The sequence below is a fragment of the Drosophila serrata genome, unplaced genomic scaffold, assembly GCF_035046125.1.
Source record: "Drosophila serrata isolate PLE 108 unplaced genomic scaffold, ASM3504612v1 contig_382, whole genome shotgun sequence".
Lineage (NCBI taxonomy): Eukaryota > Metazoa > Arthropoda > Insecta > Diptera > Drosophilidae > Drosophila > Drosophila serrata.
Window position 1 is genome coordinate 4,313,272 of NW_028257280.1, and position 20,423 is coordinate 4,333,694.

At 37.6% G+C, this 20,423-nt stretch overlaps 1 protein-coding gene across 23 annotated transcripts in view; it reads left to right on the forward strand.

Annotated features, from left to right (window-relative positions):
• The window catches only part of LOC110186896 (Lipophorin receptor 1), a 122,742-nt gene that overhangs the window by 100,202 nt on the left and 2,117 nt on the right, over nt 1-20,423 (forward strand). For 2 of the 23 annotated variants that reach the window (XM_086840564.1, XM_020956211.2), the window contains 7 exons: nt 7,439-7,579; nt 14,239-14,358; nt 15,562-15,684; nt 16,555-16,781; nt 17,258-18,670; nt 18,807-19,005; nt 19,147-19,326. In XM_086840564.1, the coding sequence (XP_086696690.1) occupies nt 7,439-7,579; nt 14,239-14,358; nt 15,562-15,684; nt 16,555-16,781; nt 17,258-18,670; nt 18,807-19,005; nt 19,147-19,326 (2,403 nt within the window). Of the gene's footprint in view, nt 1-527; nt 2,305-7,438; nt 7,580-10,105; nt 10,326-11,000; nt 11,143-14,238; nt 14,359-14,448; nt 14,566-15,561; nt 15,685-16,554; nt 16,782-17,257; nt 18,671-18,806; nt 19,006-19,146; nt 19,327-20,423 lie in introns of those variants that run through there. The other 21 variants (XM_086840568.1, XM_086840555.1, XM_020956205.2 and 18 more) reach the window with 21 other exon arrangements.

The window sequence follows — 20,423 nt, forward strand, 5'->3', positions numbered from 1 at the left end:
ACATCCGATGTAATGTCAAGTGTACACTTTACCCTCTTTAAGTACAAAAAGACCATGTTAAGGTTTATATTTAACTTTAAGTACTAACTTTTACACGTAATGAAACAATAATTATATGAATCTTAAACAATGACTTATTCAACATATTTCGTGGAACACTGATTAAGATCAAGAGCGGTAATTCGTAGTAATTGTGATAAGGGCGCAATAAATATAGCGCCATTTTTAAGTGCTTTAATTGCACTTACAATTTGAAAATAATATCTTAATTTTTGAGATTTTTTATATCAAGGCAGAGGTTTGCTAAGGTTCATTGACTTTTTATGGCAGACACAAGTCTTTGATATGATTTATGGTTTGAATTTGGTTTTATCAAATATACAAAACTTTTAATTTATTTAGGTTTTATTATTTGAGTTTCTATTGAAAATGGGTAGAGATTAAGATAGTGATCATGACCATTATTTATTAAATTATGAAATAAAAGTAATTTATATTTATTTAATAAACTTTAGGCACTTTGCTTGTCTGTTTTTGTATTCAAGATAAAGATTTATAGAAAATCGAAGAATGACTAAGATAATAAGCTTATTTTGTTAAATTTAGGAAATTGGTAGATCAATGAAAAGTTCGATCTTTAGGCTCCCTTCAAATGATCAATCCCTTGAAAGTTCTTGAACACTTCTCCTCCCCTTCAGTTTGAAATCAATTCCCAATGATCATTGATCAACAGGTTTTACCTTAAGAGCAATCTGCTGAAGGCTAAAGAGAGCACTCATACTTTTAGCCGGCAGCATCGCCAAGTTCGAAGAGAGAGCATAGATCTTGGGAGCTCTCTCGCTCTTCGCTTCGATTATCTCTTCGACGGGGGCCGCATTCTTGTTGCTGTGATAAGGCCACCTTGAGACGAGGTGGCGGTGCAAAAACAAACACAATCAAACAGCCGCAAAATCGAATGCTCTCTTTGGTGCTCTCGAATCGAAATCGCTGCCAATTCGCTTAAATTCGCAGGCCAATTCTCGAACGGAATTCAGTTGTAAAAGCCGCGTTGTGCGAACAACAACATATAAATATTTTTAAAGCTAAGCAAACTATAAACAATTAAGGCATGTAAATGTAAGAAGCGGGAAATGCTATAACTCAATATCAATCGATGAGCACGTGCCGCCGCCGCATATTCGCAGACACCTTGAGAAAACCCGCAAAAAAATCAGAAAATAAATCAAAATAAAAACAAAACTCTGATAAGGCAGCGCGCGCATATTGGTATCTATCAGAGCAACAAAAAAGCGTGCCAGCTTCAAATAAATATCCACGAAAACAATATTTAATTAATTAACGGTTTGCGCGCGATCGTAGAGGGGGGCGTGGCAGAAGTTCCCCCCTCTTTAAATTCTTCTATAGCTTTTATTCATTGAAATTGTCAACGTCAACACACTCGAATTCTTCTTCAACTTTTGTGTATATTTTTGTGCGTTTCACGTTTCGCTCTCGTTCGATATTTTTGCTTAATTTTTGTCGCTTTTCGGTTTTCTGTGTGAGTGTTTTTTTATTTTTCGGCATCGCGGCACGATTTTTAACCAGTTTGTTCGGTCTTTCGGTCTTCTCGTGAAATGCGAAGAGAGCTGCAAAGGCAAAAATTGAAAGAGAATTAGCCTGTTTTTATTTATTTTATTTTCCGCTGCTTTGCCAAGCGGATTTTCAATGTTTTTGCGTTTATATTATTTTTTTGGCCATTTCTCTGATTAGATAATCTTTGCCAGAAGCTCCCACGCTTCCTGCTTAGATAATCTAATGGCCAGGGTCACCCGTCTCTCTCTTTTTTAGTGTAAAATCAGTGTAAGATCAAAGGAATATATGCAATAAAAAACAGAAAACAAGAACAGAACGAGATAATCTTTATAAAGACCAATACCATGGCCATAGAGTCACGCTCAATGAGCACTGCCAGTGATAGTGATACCACATCATCGTCATCGTTATCATCATCCCAAAAATCAACAAGAATCTCCACGAATCTCAGTGATAAGAGACGCGCCGAACAGCTGTTCCGTTGCGCCTGCGCCAACTTCAATCTCTTGCTTCTCACTCTAATAATCGGCTTTGGTAAATGTTGCACTGCCACGCCCACACCCACACCAGCAGCAGCGCCCACATCTGCAGCAGCAGCAACAACAACAGTTAACGCACAATCACTGGACGAGGGGGGATCGCTGAGTAAACTCCTCGATGGCAAAGCCTTCATCAACATGAGCTTCAAGTTCCTCAACGTTTCCGGAAAGATTGGCACACCCCTCGGCATAGGTGAGAAAAACCCATCTGCATCTCAGGTGGGAGAGAGAGAGAGATGCAATAGGTAGAACATGATCCCCAGAAAACTAGAAAGAGAAAGGGGAAGGGAGAGGGATATGCGGGAGAATAGAATGTGCAACGTTTGTTTTTAGCTTAGCATGTGCTAATTTTAGACCACAAGCAAAGGTAGATGCTCAGGTGGAAATTGAAGTTAGAATACTCTTACAGAGTAGGAAACAGAGGTTACTACATTATTCAATATTTATTCTTGGAAATATTTGTAAGAAAGAGTGAAAAGGAAATATAATCAATTATGATTTTATTTATTTATTATTCCATTTTTTCTTTTATTTATATATTTATTATATTTAAATATTTATTATTTAGTATAGTATATAGTATTATATAGTAACACATCAAGAAACTGTCATAAATATAATGGTTAATAATTATTCCTAGTAATCCATAACCTTCTGTCTGTAACTTTTTCTCAAATTTTATTAATTTTTAATGAATTTTACCACATAACCTATTGCATTACTATCTTATTATATAAGATACAAAACATCTACCTAAATCTAGAACATATACCCCTCCATTTTCTGTATATTTACAACCACAAATTCATTAAAACGAATTTACAATCTCCTAAAAACCCTTTCTTTAAGGGTATTTCATCGAACCTTAAGTCTAGTCATTGAAAAGGCTTTTGCTTGGCTTCACACAACATGCACTTGAAATGGGTTTTTTTCAGTTAAAGAGATACAGATACAAACACCTGTACAAATGCTGATGCAGATGCAGAGATACAGATACATCAACAGCTATAGATACGAAATAAAAGAGTGCAATTTGCCACTTGTTGCAGGCAAACATAAACACACACAAACATAACCATTAATAGGCGGTGGATAACCGTGGTTACCGTGGTTTAGAAATAGCCAAAAAATGTTTATCAACTTCCGCAATTGATTTCCGTCCAACCTTGACCAACGTATTTCTATATCTTTTAAAAGGTTTCCAGATAATGGTAAAGACTGGCGGTCTGGCTATGACGTATGTTTTCTGGCACGGGGCATTCCAATCATAAATCTAACTTTAAATCAATTGATTTGACCAACAGGGATTTGGCGTTGGGCGGCCAGCCCTGAACTGGGGATTATCTTATCGGTCGATTGTTAATTTTTACGATTTGTTTTATTTTTTTTTTATGCATTTCTCGTTTTGCCGGGATTTTGCGATTCGCCATTGCCATCGAGTGGCCACTCAAGGGCAGCTAGTCAGACAATAGAAAATTTCCTCGTATAAATCAAAAAAATTAATAGAAAGATAGTAAAATGGGATTTCGAAAGGTATAATAAATAAGTCCTTCAAATGTTATTCAAACTTTCTTTGTGGTGTAATTATTTGTCACTCAAAATTGCAGCTATCTAATATCTTAGTGTTATATTTAAATTTTATTTTGGAAATGTATACCCATTAAAGAATTAATAAATCTCTTTGGATTTTGTAAAATGTAAACATCCCATAAGAATTTATTATCTATATTTGGAAACTGTACAATTATTATTTCTACAAAGAGTTAATGATATTAAAAATGATACTAAAATTATTTGGTTTCCCAGAGAATAATTTTTATGCAACATATTTAAAATATTCATATTTAAAGAGAACCAATTTCCATCTTAATAATGTATCTTAGTCAAATATCAATTAATCATTATATAAGAATGCAAATATTTCTTTAAAAAAAAAAAAACCTTACTTATATTCCCTAGAAAATAGATGTACTTTGCTCTCGGGTATCTTGGACTTTGGTCAAAATGATTTAAATTGTTGACAGAAACACATCTTTAACCCAATGAGAGAAATGGCGCATTTAAGAGACTTGACTTTTTCTTTAAAATATATATTGACGTAGTCCAGAAAATGTATCTGCTGTCCAACTGCGTTGTCTTGGCTAAATTTAAACATATTTTCTTGGTTTTCATCAACATGTTGTGAACTTAGAAAATGCACCATATTTATAGACGAGTCGAGCCCCTATTTCTGAATCGATTTGCGATGTAACATGGCACATTATCTCTTTTAACCTGTCAGTCTCTCAATCTGTTGAGTTTTTGCCTCTCTTTGCTGATTTATTGTTAATTCCATATGATTTGTTCGCCGAGTGAAAGATGCTGTCAGATAAATTAACATATGCTTGATAGCATATACATGTTATATGTAATATATATAGTATGTGATGCTGCGGCAAGGTCGCCCCAAGAGAGGCAGAACTTGATTTAATTTCTGTTTGTGCGCCCCATTTAGAATTTAGAATTTAATTTATTCGCCTTGCCAACGAATCTTTCTAGCATATAAAACTAGTTTGTGCCAGAAACTCGGCAACAATAACAAATTAATAGTGGGCGTGTTCGATTGTGTTGCATATAGTATAAGATGTTGATGCACTTTAATTGTTTTGTTTGCCTACAGTAAACATGTTTTGATTGATTCAACATTTCAATAAAGGGGGGAAATTCATAGAGTAACTACGCGACGCCCAAAACAATATTCTAATTGATCTCATCATTCCTCAGGAATCACGTGTTGAGTCAGAGTCAATTATCAGGTAATCCATTAACCTTGATCTTGACGCAATTCACTGGGCTTATCAGCTAGCTTTTTAAATAAAAATTAGTATTAATTTGTTTAATCGGTACTAGATTATTGATTTCACCAGACTTCTCTTTTTTTGTTTGCTATCAATTTATGCTTACTTTTAAACAGAATTATGATTAATTATCAGTTTTGGCGAGTCCTACTATGACCATGAGATAACCGCGTATCTGGAATAAGTCACCTGGTATTTGTTATCATTGACTTTTCGAATATATATATATATATAGCTGTGATCAGTTGCCCATTGGCTGTGAAAATCGGATGATGATGACGACTTGCAGTTTCTCAAAGTGAATTTTATTGGGTTAAGCCAACCGGATTGCGTGTGGACGACTTGTTTTCGTCTTTACGTTTATCGAAATCATTAGTTATGCTAAGCAGTTTTATTTTCGATAGCTTTATTTTTTCTTTATTTTTATATATTTATTCATAGTCTCAGACTGCGTCTGGCTTTAAAGATTGAAACTGGCAGACAATCTGTTGGCTGTGATTTTGATATGAAACTGGTTGGGCGAGGTGTGTCAGAGACTCATTACGGAAACTGTGTGATCAATAATTAACTTTAACTGCTTCAATTAAGTTAGTTGAACTCATGTCTATTGATATAATTATTTAAAATTATGATGGATATTGCGAATAAAATATTATTTATGTCCTTAGTAAATATTTTACTAAGACGATTTAATTTTAGCAATTCAATAAGCCTCTAAAAGCTATTACTATAATCTTTTCTTTGTAAATTAACTTGGACTTTAACAACTTAATTCTTTTTTAAAAAGACTCCTATTAAATTTAGCAAAATTATTCTGACAAATTTTAATCACATAAATACAATACTTTTCCCTTTACTTAACTTTTCCTCTTTTGGTATTCCCAAAAATTAAAATATTTACCCATTTCCTCCGGCTATCAGAGAACCCTTATCAATCCCAATAACTTATGGTGTCTAAATTTATACCAAATTAAGGTTATAAAATCAAAATAATTCATATTATTTTTCTATTTATATGCGGAGAGCCCAAGTATTTTTGGCATTTTAAAGCACTTTTTGCCGTAAGCCTAACAAATATTTATTTTTGGGCTCTTTTTTCATTCATACGTTTCCCGGCATAAGGCAAAGAAACCCATTCATTGCGATGCTTGACGTCATCTGGAATAACTTGAATGGCTACTATACACATTTTATACAAACAAATATATACTACAGATGGATATATCCACATCTGTCTCGTAAATATATGCATGCAACGGTCCGAATTATAATTCGCCATTTGGTTGACTGTCATCGTGCATAATTGAAAACAATTCCCGGTTAGCCAGTGCGGCGTCACGAAATCGAATTGATTTGACCTTATTGATTGACGGCTGGCAATCGGTGATTTTGGCCCTTTGTTTATTTTGCCACACGCACTCGATACAGCCTGGGAACTTCAATTACGGCAATTAGCAAGTAGTCACGGCACATATGTAAAATATGTACATATATACTATACTGTGCATGTGAATGGGGAAAATATTGAGCCATTGAAATATGCAAACGAATGAGACGGATCGCCTGCGGAGGAGTGAAGGTCCTGCGAATGGGTCAAACGAACAGAGCTGTCAATGGCAGGCAGGGATATGGAGAACCCTTTTCAAAAATTACCACTCCACTTCAGGCATTCCTCCTCCTTGTATTATAGCTATTTTACTCTCATGCTCTGTGTGTTTGCTCAATGGCCATCTATTACATTCATATATTTTTTTTCTAGATGCCTGTCACATTTTGTATTAGGTTCCCAAGACTGTTGACATTCTAGGGCACTGGGAATAAAAATTTATGGTGTTGAAACTTTGCAAAATACTTATGATAATGTGTAATTAATTACCTAATATCAGGCTCATATATGGTTAAGTTCTTTCTTAAAATTAATTTACTTTGCTATCATATTTTCTATTTTTTTATTATGCATTTAAAGAAATGTTCTTAAATATATAAGAAAATTAAAATCCTTAAATGTATATATCTGCTTCACAAATATCCTTTAAAATTTCTTTCAGTTTAGAGTCCTCCCTCTGTGATGCCTTGATTTGTTTGAAATATTTGTATTGCATATTTTTAAGGGCGGAATGAGGGGACGACGTAAAGAAAAAAAAAACGGAAGGAGGCCAAAAACTTTGTGATCCATTTTGTTTGAGGCTTTTCTGTTGATTAAAAGCCCCCTCTCAGCTCCTCTTGTTTATCGTTTAGTATGCAAATGACTTGTCACACTCGCACACACATGTGTGTCCTGTGTGTGTGTCTGCTACTGATTGTTTTTGAAGTTTTTCAGCCCTAATCAATTTGAGCTTTTGTTATTTCTCCTTTAATGAGAAAACTTTTCTGTGAGCCCGACCAGTGGAAAGCCCTTAAGTCCATAACTCGAAGTCGTTATAATTAGCCCTAAGCATTTGTGTCTGTGTTTGCTTAACCCACTAAATCAATGCCGTTTTGCATTTGCAGGCCAAGCCCTGGAAGCCAAATGCGATGAGAAGCAGTTCCAGTGCCACAGCGGTGACTGTATACCCATTCGATTTGTGTGCGATGGCGATGCGGACTGCAAGGATCACAGTGACGAACAGGTCAAGGAGTGTAAATTTATAGGTGAGTCCTTTTTATATGCAACCTTTGTGTAGGGTATTTTTAGTCAGTAATGCTGAGAAGGTGTCATTTCCGACCCTATAAAGCATACATATTCTTGATCAGCATCAACAGGAGAATCTATCTACACATTTAGGGGAGAAAAAAAATTTTAAAATTTTTTTCAAAAATTTATAATATAAATTGTCAAAAAATTGAAAAGAAAAATTTAATTTTTTAACATTTTAAACTGAGAATGTAGTTTTATTAAACTAATAAAAACTAACATGGGAAAGCTTTCCGATTTGAAATTAATCAATTTTTGCCTTAGTTGTGAGATTTTTTAACTTTGGTTTGTCGAAAAAATTGTCATATAGAAATATTGATAAATATACATATATTTTCAAAGAATCTGAACATTTTAAGCTTAGTTATGACCAATTTTCGATATATATGTATATTATATATATATATATATACTAACCTCTGCTTCCCGAAGTTTATTTTACTAGGTTACTACTTTTATTTTTTTTATTTATTTATTATGGCAATTACTTATTTATTTTTGACAACAAATCACACCATTTCGGCTTTTGCCGCTTTTTTTTATTTCAATAAATTTATTATTTTTATTTAAGTGCAAATGTCAGGTACACAATTGTTTGACAAATATCTAATTCATTGCCCTACATAACCTATTCTTTTACAAATATTTGAAAGAATTGTTTAACATTTATTTTTGTATTTTTTCAAATTAATTATTTATTTAATTGCGCGTCATTTGTTTCTGTTGATATTTTTATGAAATCATTTTTAGAGCAATGACAATGATAAATAGCATACATTTTCAGAGTCTTGATAATCTATCAACAATATGAATTTCGATATATTTTTATACCCTTGCAGGGTATTATTTTGTAATTAATTGCTAGGTTTTTGTGAGTGTTGTTAATATTATTGCTTTATATATTTTTTTAAGCCTGTTAAAAAAAGCTTTTTTCTCGTATATATAATATTTTAAAAAATCCTAAACTATGTATTAACAAGTATAGATTATTATTATATTAAAATTCCTACATTCATCAACCAGCTTGAATATAAATTAGAGCAAATATCGCCCTTTCACCTCACTGCACATTTCCGTTGGATTTAGGGTCCTCCACTTTTCGTTGCCTACTTTCCGGCTGCAGCGACTGTAGAACGTCAACAGTGGCGTGCCGCTTTATTGAGCCTCCCCAGTATCGGATTCAGCAGTTGGTTTTCCTTTTGTTTGCTTCAAACCTGAAACTGAAATGGAAACCAAAGCTGAAACTAGTTTGCAACATTTACGCATCGCAATTGTCGCTGTCTGGTGACCAAAAAGTGTGCCATGGCAGCAGCATTTGGACTATATCTCCGTTCGCCCCGCCACTTGCCCCCACCCGAAACCCGAAGCATTAATGCAACGCATTTAGTTGGATGACTGCGGCATGCAGCGCTGTTGCATCAGCAAATTATTCTGCTGCTGTCTGCCGCTGCTTTATCACTCGCCCCGCACGAGACTTTTGCGACTTATAGATGCCACCACAGACATATATAGTCAGAGTCCGATCTCGTCTCGTGGCCTAAAAGGAAACTATGTGAGGTCGTCTGCTCTGGCCTTATCGCCAGACAACCGAAAGCTCTGACCATTCGAAAACGAGTGCATCCATTTTGGGATTCCTGCGGCGCATAACGCAATGTCTTTATGTAACTTAAAGCTAATTAAATTCACTGTGGAGAAATTGATAATGAGGCGGCGAAGCAATCTGGAAGGAGAAGCGCATTTCTGCTGAACTTGAGGGAATTTTGATAAGTATGAGGGGTTTCCCAGGGTTTTTATTATTCTGCGTACTTCCTGCGGAATTGCACACAGTTATTATTGAGATTGTGCTAAAAATAGTTTCGATTTAAGTTCTGAGTAAATCTTATCAGTGAGTTTATTTAATATTAAGATTTGTTTTAAGGGTTTTCTTACCTTTTTGACTAAAGAAAAATGTTTAAGAAATTGTTTTTGGGTATAACATTGAACCTTTTAGCTTAGAAAAATAAATTAAAATGAGCACAGTAGATTCATTAATTTGAATAAAATCTTCAATAAAGCTCTTTTCAAGAAATAATTTATTTAATTTAATCTTAAATAAAGCTCTTTTCAAGGGAAAATTATTTCAATAAAATCTTAAATAAATCCTTTCCCTAAAAAAACATAATTATCAAATTATTATTGTTTTTAAATACCCTGAAATATAGATCTATAATTTCTAAATAAATTCTCAATTAAATAATTTACCAACTTAATTTCTTTGATAAACTATGATCCTTGATCCTGACTTACACTCAAAAGTAAGAGTTTCTTCCCATTTCCACTCAAAACAAAAGGCACAGAGCACTCGGACATTCGCTCAGTTCGAAAGTCACTCGTTTACCCCTCGGATTTCCACTCGAGTTGCGTCGCAATTTTGCACTCGACTCGCTGGAAAAGCTTTCGGACTCAACTCTCGAGCGGAGGCTGCAGAGGCTGCAAACCACTTTGGGCGGAATTGTTTTTAAGGATAGCCGCTCTGTCAGCGAACACTCAGTTGGCGGCGAACCTCTTAACCAAACGGATGTTAGCGCGAAAAGCTAGTGCGAAAGTGAAAGGACTGCCTCCTGCTTAAGGGGATAACATTTGCATATATCTACAGAGATATATACATATATACAGACGGGGAAGCCCCAGACACAGGACTCTGTGAAAAAGCGTGCATTAAATGTAAGCCAGGCGGCCAAAGTGTGCCAAGTGTGTGTGTGTGTTTGTGTGTGATTGTGGTGTGCCAAAGAGCTGCGAAAGAATAAACAAATAAAGTGAAAATATTAAAGGCTAATTGTACTGAGACTCTGCCAAGATTTCATTCTTATCTCTGACAAAAAACGCCAGGAGCAGCAGCAAGACTCGCAAAATCCTGCGAGGGAGGCCTGTCCCTCAAGGATATGGCCAGGAAGTCACCATTTCTCGGCCAGACTTATCCTCAGAGTCAATCGGTGACAGTTGATGGGGTTGACTTCCCAGTCCCTACAAATAACAACAACAGCAGTAGAAGCAGAAGCAGAAGCACTTGCCATTTCAGCCATTTATCATTTAGTTGAACATTAAATGAGTTTCCGCCATTTTCCGACCCCAAGCAGTCGCCTGACCCCGAAAAATGGAATATCATGTTTACATTTTATATATATATATATATATATATATTTTGTGTGGTCCGCTCATAATGAACTTGAAATTGTGCTGCTCGAGGGCAGTTTTTGTTTGCGGAAATTATGCAATCAATTTGTGCAAGTTGGCTGGAACTGCTTGAATATGTCAACCAGAAATTGAACTCTAGTCTGGGCCTTATTTATTGGTGATAATTAAGGATCTCTTGACTAAACTGAATCTCTCTTCATTTAGCTGCTTAAAAAACTTACCTAAAACTTTGCGGAATTTACTTGTGAAAAAAGCCCACGCAAAATGGGTCGCATTTGGTGTTTAATCGTCGTTGCCAGTTTGCTGCAAACTCAGAGCCACAGTTTAAGGGCTCTGACCATAAATGGTATGCAAATCATTATGCTTATTAATTTGACTAATTTCAAATTATAATTGTGCGAACAATATATCAAAATTGAGTGATTTTAAGGCATTTGTGAACAATAAAAATAAGGGTTGGGTTGAGATGACCCATTAAATGTTTGGTTTAGCTGAAAATATAAATATATAATATGTATTTATTACAAAAAGTGCAGATGTTATGTTATTTTAGCATTTTTTAGGGCAGATCATCAATTAAGAGCTAACATAAATAATTGTTTAGTAAACAGCTTAAAAATTCAGTCTTTGACTCTACAAAGTCTGCATTGAATATTTAAACACAGAAATTTAATATGTGAAGGCAAAACTTAATGCAAAGCGAATAAGTATTTCCCACACAAATATTTTTAATGCAAATTTTTAAAGCTCAAATTTAAATTCGAAGTTTAAGGAACAATAAGGAAATATTTTTATATAGGAATTTTAATAACTTATTAGTATTCTTAAGTGATATGTTTACATCCCCGTGAAATTGAATTTTCTTTTGTATTATTTACTCAATTAAGAAATATATATTTCACCTTCTTAATGCGAATTTCAAATCAAAAAATATCAATAAGTTTAGGTACCTCCTAAAGTGATTTTTATTATTTATTATTTCCTTTACAAAGATATAGATTTCATCTTCTCAAAACAGGTACTTTTGCTACTCCGAAGATTGCCTTCCACATTTTCCCTGAGCATGATTTTCAAGAGCTTTTCACTTCCTTAAGTACTTCTTGTTAACTCTCTCTAGTGCTGCTATCATGTCCTTTTACCAGCCCCGAAATACCCCAACTTCCAAAAGTAAACTCAAAACGCGGCAAAATTCTCGGTTAAAACTGGTGGGGGAAGTTGGAGGGAAAAGTTTTAACTATTATCAGGTCGGAAAGTTTTCGACACCTTTTAACTTAAATTAAACATGCCGAAATCCCAATCATCTGGATTTACAAAAATCCCGTTTTCCACCAGCCCCTGCTTACCCATTTTCCGCTTTTCCAACAACATCCGCCTGCAGCTATAGCATACACAGAGCCTGGCAGCGATGCAACAGAATATTTTCGCCAACGCCGCTTAACATTTGCATACAAATTGGGAAAAGGAGGAAAAGCGGCGGCAGGGAAAGCGGTAGAGATGCCGTGAGGAACACACGGAAACATCAACTGCCAAAGGCCAAAGTTTTTTAATCAACTGAAAAGCCGTTTAAACTTAGTTAAAAATATAAATTATGACAGCATAACTTTTATGTTTTTATTTGATGTGCAGTTTTGTCGTATATAAATATATATATATTTTTTTTGTGACTGCATAAATGCATTCAATGAAAGTTTTCCGACCGCCGTGTCATAAATGTCATGGATACAAAAAAAAAAAAAATGCGACTATAATTTGATTTTTAATTGGGGGCAACGGTGACATCAAATTTTAATACGTTCAGATCAGCGAAAATTTGCAATTTGTCCGCGTGGCGCAATTTTCCCCCGAAAAAAATAATGTCACATATTAGCAAAAACGGAGGGGGAAAAACCGAGGGGAATCACATAAAATTAAATCGACAATCATGGGCACCCATGTTCGTACACATTTTATTTTCGCCTGTTTTGGGTCACACATGTGGCCAATTTTTTATTGTTCACTGAATGCGAGTATTTATATTTGCGTCCTTTGTTTTGCTTTTATATATATTTTTCTTGTTTTCCCTTCCCCTTTTTTTCACAAATATTGGCTCACATCAAAGTTTTGTTTTTGCGCAAGTTTTCCTCACACAGACACACACTCGTAGCCATTTTTTCATGCCACATTTCATTCTCGTCCATAAAAAGTTTAGAAAAGTAATCATATAAAATGTTATTGATATGGCGGCAAACACTGGCATAAAAATTGATTAAAAGTTACAGGGTATTGGCATTGGTAAAGGACATTTCCCCAGCCAAGGTTTGCATAATCAAAAGCAGGCAAATTCGATATGTCCTCAAGGCATTTGCCAATAATTTTCAACAAAATGCTTGGGATTTGCTTTCTTCCGAGTTTTAGAAATTGCCCCAAGTCTCCATTCAAAATGTAACCCAAGGAAATGGAAAATTCTAATTGCCAAGGCCACTCCAAGAAGTATGCAATAGAAATTTCGCAACTAGCTTTTCCGGCTGTTGAGCCGGAATAAAAGCATTTCATAGGCAACAAGTCCGTGGCGGATTCAAAGAGCAACTAATCCTATTACCAGTCATATAGTATATATATATATACATGTATCCATATACTATATAGTATAAAAAAATGACACATTTTCGCTGCCCCCTTGGAGTGGCATTGAAAAGCCATTGCAGCAGCAGTCCTTTTTGTTTTCCCCTCGTGTATATTGTATGGTGTATTTTCCTTGCTCAGCACGTGCTCAAGTGCGTGTAAATAAATGTGTTTGGGTGTGTGTGTATACACACACACACACACATGCACACACGCAGCGGAAAAGGCATTCATAAACACGCGTATATATTTCTGAGTGCCCCCTATTTCCTTTTTATTTATTTTTTTGTGTGTTTGCTTGGCTTTTGTTTTTGATACGGTTCGCCAGGGGGATTTCAAAGCCAGGCAAACATACAACTTCGGTGATAATAGTACAGTTGAAAATAATTTTTAAAGGTCTGCAGTATTTATTCACATATTTTTATTTAGCTTATTTACATTTTTTGGGGTGCAAGAACTTAATAAAAATTAAGCTGAATAGGTAAACTCTATTAGAAAAGGTTATACAAATTTAATAACATTTATTGAGTGTCTACTGAAGAGTGACTTGATCAGATAAACTATAAATTTAATTTTTAATTAATTTAAAATTAATTTAATTTTAATTTTTTTTTATTTATTATTCAAATAAAGATCTTTTCTTTTTTAAAACAAACTCATGAAAGCCGTTAGCCATCATGTTACAATATTCTTAGCAAAATATGCCTCACAAAACCTTTTGTAAAATTCAAATTAATCTTTAAATATTAAAAAAGAAAACTATATTAATTTACATTAAATTCTAGAACCTTTAGTCACCTGATTTAACTGTTTTCCTCTTTTGAAAATTCTCCCTTTGCAGAGGCCACCTGCTCAACGGACCAATTTAGATGCGGCAATGGCAATTGCATACCAAATAAATGGCGCTGCGATCAGGAGCACGATTGTGCCGATGGTTCCGATGAAACCCCCGAATTGTGCAGTAAGTACACCATGAATTCAATGGGGATATATGCAACACACCCACGGAGAGAGAGAAATAGACTCTAAGCTAACCGTTCCGATTGTTTAGTGAATGCCTGTCCCAACAATGAGTTCAAATGCCGCACTGTCGAGCAGTGCATTCCACGGAGCTGGCTCTGCGATGGCAGCAACGATTGCCGCGACAAGTCCGATGAGGCGCACTGCAGTAAGCCAAAAGAAAAAACAATCTACTACTAAATCTACGAAATACCACCCATCCATACCCCCTTCTGCCCGTCCTTGTGTGTAGTAATCGCTTTCACTAACCAACTTGCCGCATAACTCATACGCACCCTTAATGGAGTGGCGCTTGCATAATTTTCGCAACAATTTACCACCCCATCCCCCCCTTGCGATGCTCAGAAGTTTAATCAAGTCATTGAGAGCGAGAGTCACAAGTACCAGTTGTGTGTGTGTGTGTGTTGAGTGTGTGTGTTGTGTGTGTGTGTGTGTGTGGGTGTGTATTGTGTGCTCATTCATGGCGGCCCTTGACAACAAGTATACGACGCGTTGTCGCTGAAACTGGAGACTGAGGATGGCGCCAGGCAACATGAAATCGCATGAAATTCGCTTAATCCTCGCCCACAGACACAATATCCTCGACATTGCCGCGGGTAAACTACAGGCATCACTCCATAAAAGAAACAGAGATACATAAAATAAGTTAAAGGTACAAAATGATAACTTTTATATTCATTTTTGAACAAGAAAATATTCAAGAATTAAATTAGTAATGCAATTAGGAATTTATCTTCTATCAATCATTTTAATCTGACTATAGAACAGTTATTTAATAACATAAATATTTAACTATAAATTACAAGTATATATACTAGCTTTAAAATATTTCCTGGAATTCTTATACAAGTCCCACTGTATTTAAGGGCGTCGCTGCATAAAATCAGTTGATGTTTTTGCGATATCTAACCCCTAGACGTGTTCCCCCGGCTGATGGAATATTTAGAAATATTTTCCCTTTTAGCTTTACCAGGGTAGGAATGGGTTTGCTTCCCTAATAAATGAATTTATTGTTATGTCTCCGTGGGTAATACATGGCGTATGCGTAATGCATTGAATGGAATGGCAGCTCAACAAAAGGCTTTCTCTTTTCTCTCGTTTAATGTTTGTTTTTTATTAAATGCTGCTCATCAATATTGAATAGGAGCCCGCACCTGTTCGCCGGATGAATATGTCTGCAAAAGTGGAGAGGGACAGTGTGTTCCTTTGGCCTGGATGTGCGATCAGAGCAAGGACTGCAGCGATGGCTCCGATGAGCACAACTGCAGTAAGAAATAATCTATGAATTGATTTCTAATTTTTGGAGTAGAAAAGTTGAAAAATTTAATTCCTTACATGTTTGTTTAGATGATATAGTTTTCTTTATTTTACAAGGTTTTATTTAAATTCTTTTACATGTTTAAGGCAAATATTTGTTTAAATTAAACTCAGGTGAAAATAAACACCACTTACTTTTCGTTTACATTTATATTTGACCCTTTCCGTTTGCAAAATGTATTTATTTATTTAGTTCGATTCTACTTAAGTTGAGAGAGAAATTGCTTCAGTTTCGGTTGAGTTTTCCCTTTGCTTATACAAATAGTTTTTAATTTCCATTCATCTGTAGCTGCATTCCAAGCGAACTTCATTCAGAGCTCCCCTCACCCATCCCGAAGTAAACCTCATGGCTAACTTATTCCAACTATTGAGGCAACCGCACTTCATTTGGCTTTTGGTTTTTAGTTGCCATTCATTTGAGCTTTCTGCTGGCTGTGGCCAAGACTCCCAGTGACCCCGAACCCAAGGATAATCATGGCTTTAATGTATTTAAAACTTGTATATTGGAAATGGGAAAATAGCTTTGCATATTGCATTTACAAATTCAAAGCATTCAAATCTATTACTATCTATTTTTTGCTTGCATTAAATCTCTCCCAGCTTTAATCCTTAAAATATTCAACTTCTCCCCAAGAAACTCGATTCCAAACTTATCATCAACTTCATTTCGCTTCGTCATTTTAAATTCCCCAAGAAACTTCAAACTCCATCGACTTCATTTCCATCTTTTGTGCTCTGTTTTTGTTCGACCCTCTCATTTGTTTGCAAACTTCCTTTCTGTGGCGAGTGTGTTCCTAAGTATCCTTGATAAATTCCCCAGACCAAACCTGTCGCTCCGATGAGTTCACCTGCGGCAATGGACGTTGCATCCAGAAGCGTTGGAAGTGCGATCATGACGATGACTGCGGCGATGGTTCCGATGAGAAGGAGTGCCCGGTGGTGCCCTGTGACCAGGTGGAGGAGCACACCTGCACCAACGGGGCCTGCATTGCCAAGCGGTGGGTCTGCGACGGAGATCCGGACTGTTCCGATGGCTCCGATGAGCGGGTGAGTGAATAATACACGCCATAAATTCCCATTTCCGGTGGGGTAAAAAATAAAAGGAAATTCCCCCGCCTTTGGCGTTCGTTTTTTTTCGGTGTTCGGTTAAGCCACATAAATTATGGCCAAGTTGGGCATAACTCAGCGGCTGCCAGCTTTGGCAGCTTTTGTTGTCAACGCAGGGCACGCGTAAAATTGCATTTTTGCATGCTTAGAGGGGCTGCATAATTTCCGGGACATAGTTGCTGCCTCAGAGCGGAAAAGTTTCCCCAAACTGTGAGGGCAGCAAACTTTGTCCGTTTCCCAGGACTAGGTTTTGTTTTTCACTGTAGAAAGCTGAAAAAAAGTAAAAGAATAGCTTTTGCTAAACCGCGTTTTAAACTAAATAGTTATTTAAAATTCTAGGAATATTTACTTTTATACTTTGATATTGTGTAAGCAACTTTGTTTATTATTTTTTTTATCCTTTTTCCCATTTCAAGGCCTGTGCAAATGTCACCAAAACCGCTACACCCTGCTTGCCGCATGAGTATCAGTGCAAGGACCGCATCACCTGTTTGCATCACAGTTGGCTCTGCGATGGTGACCGGGATTGTCCTGATGGCGATGATGAGCACACGGCCAATTGCAAGAATGTAACCTGTCGAGCAGATCAGTTCCAGTGCGGAGATCGCAGCTGCATTCCAGGACATCTCACCTGCAATGGGGACAAGGACTGTGCCGATGGCAGTGATGAGCGTGACTGCGGTCTGAGTTTGAGTCTGGGATCGGAGCAGGGAGCCTGCAACACCACCAGTGAGTTTGATTGCGGCGGTGGTCAGTGCATCCCCTTTTCCAAAGTCTGCGATAAGCGAAAGGATTGTGCCGATGGCGAGGATGAGCCGGCAGGGAAGTGTGGTGTCAATGAGTGTGCCTCAAAGAATGGCGGTTGCATGCACCACTGTGTGGATTTGATGGTGGGTCACCGTTGCGAGTGCCACGAGGGTTACACGTTGTCTGCGGATAAGCGGAATTGCCAGGACATAAATGAGTGCGACACTCCAGGAAAGTGCTCACAGATATGCGTCAACGAAATTGGTGGCTTTAAGTGCGAATGCGAAGCGGGTTACATGAGAGATCCCCGGAATCACACCAGATGCAAGGCCAGCGAGGGTCATGCCTCTTTACTCTTGGCCAGGCGTCATGATATCCGAAAGATAGCTCTGGATCACATGGAAATGACCTCAATTGTGAATAGTACAAAGGCAGCCACAGCTTTGGATTTTGTCTTCCGCACGGGAATGATCTTCTGGAGCGATGTGACCACACAGAGCATCTACAAGGCACCTATAGACGAGGGTAGCGAGAAGACTGTGGTGCTGAAGCAATCTTCGGTTACCTCGGATGGTCTGGCAGTGGATTGGATTTACAATCATGTCTACTACACAGACACCCACAAGTGCACCATTGAGCTGACCAACTTTGAGGGCAGCATGGGCAAGGTGCTGGTGGAGGACTCTCTGGACATTCCGCGTTCCATTGCCCTGGATCCCATTGAGGGTTGGATGTACTGGTCCGACTGGGGTGCCTCGCCGCGCATCGAGAGGGCAGGCATGGATGGCTCCCATCGCACCACCATTATTAGCTACGATGTCAAGTGGCCCAATGGTATTACCTTGGATTTGGTGAGGAAGCGACTGTACTGGGTGGATGGCAAGCTGAACATTATATCGTCGGCAAATTATGATGGCTCCCAGCGGCGTCAGGTGCTCTACTCCGGCGAATACCTGCGACATCCCTTCTCCATTACCACCTTCGAGGATTATGTCTACTGGACCGACTGGGACAAGCAGGCGGTCTTTAAGGCGAATAAATTCACAGGGGAAGATGTTGAGCCTGTGACAGCAGTGCATATGGTAAGTCTTTCTCTTGATTTCAATTATTTATTAACCATAAAATCTCTGGATTACCTACTGACTTTAAAGTGTGACTAGTTCTAGTTCCTGTTGATTATTTCCTTGTTTTAAAATGGTCAACTTTCTCTCCCTTTAGCTCCAGCATCCCATGGTGGTGCACGTTTACCATCCGTACCGTCAGCCCGATGGCGTTAACCACTGTCAGTCGGTCAATGGTCATTGCTCCCATCTCTGCCTGCCGGCGCCCAGGATTAACGAGCGGAGTCCTCGCATATCCTGCGCCTGCCCCACGGGCCTGAAGCTGATGGCCGATGGCCTCATGTGCGTCGAGGACCGTAAGTATTCGATAGCTTTTGCCACATATATATATGCTTTTATTTAACCAGCATGGCATGAATTTTGATTTAATGCTTACACTAACAATAATGAAACCTAATTCCCCAAAATCCGGCATGACTTGCAACCGCATGATGCAGATCTTTATGTGGCTCCCAGCACGATACCCCCACGAGCCCGCAAAACGAAACCGAAACCAAAGTTTCCTGGGCGGAGATTGCCCACCGGTGTAAAGGTGGGACATGGTGACCATCGGATAGGAGTAAAAGATGATCTCAGGCTGACCACAAGGTTGCCCCTCTTGGCGGCGGGCATTTTCGGTAGGCCTGACAATCCTTTTGTGCGTGTTCTGTCCTCTGTCGTCCTGTGAGGGAGGGAACCCATGTTGTGTCGTTCTTATATATGTTATAAATGTTGTTTGGAAGGGTGTATGTCCTGGAATTTTACTATTGCTTCTATGGCATCCTTAAAACAAGACACTATAAAGCCAATATTAAAAGACAGCAATCCTCATATTCAGTTTGTCAAAAATCCCTGAACCCTCTTGGTTAAAATATATATATTTTCCACAAATTTTAAATACAGAATAACTTTCAAAGCTGTCATTTTTCCAACAGTTTTAATCCATTATTTATGAGATGCAAATCATTTTAATTCCACTTCCCTCCTTGTTGAACCCAACCTGTCCTTGGAATGTAAAATTTGTAGCAGAAAGAAACACGAAGAGAAAACTTCATCAGCAGCAGGATGTCAACAGAAATTTTGATTAATAAATCCCGAAGAATAGAAATAGGGATAACTTTGATAGTTATCCTTTCGGATGGGTTGACAACCCAGCGACTTCCTCTCTCCATTTATACATCTCTCTCAACTGTTTTATAAACACTTTCGTGAGATTCAGATTTATTGCGAGCGTATTAATCAAAATGCTTGCCAGGATCCGCACTCAACCGATGGTACCCCTTTTGTGTGGCAACATTGGCTTTGTCATGGCCCACATTAATCATCATCAGCAGGACACAGGAGCCCCCCATCCTTGACAGTTTCATAAACGCCATCCGCCGGATGGAGCCACTTGCATCGGGGCCAACCGCAAGTAGGCAGGCAATGGGCCAGCACTGCAATCGAGGAGACCCCCAAGGGAGCTCAGCGAGGACCCTTTCCCAATCTCCATCTCCCAAAACCACCAACCCTTAACCCAACCCACAATTTTCAGCCACAAAGTATGAGGTTAATATCACGAGGAATGGGATTCCCCTCCATCCAGTGTTTGCTTTAAAGTGCGGCTCAACTTAATGTTGATAACTTTTACTGTTTTGACTATGAAGAAGTCCTCCCACGACAACATTAAATGCGATGCGTTAACGATGTCATTACGCTACCATTTACATTCTCATTCCCATTCCCAATTCCATTC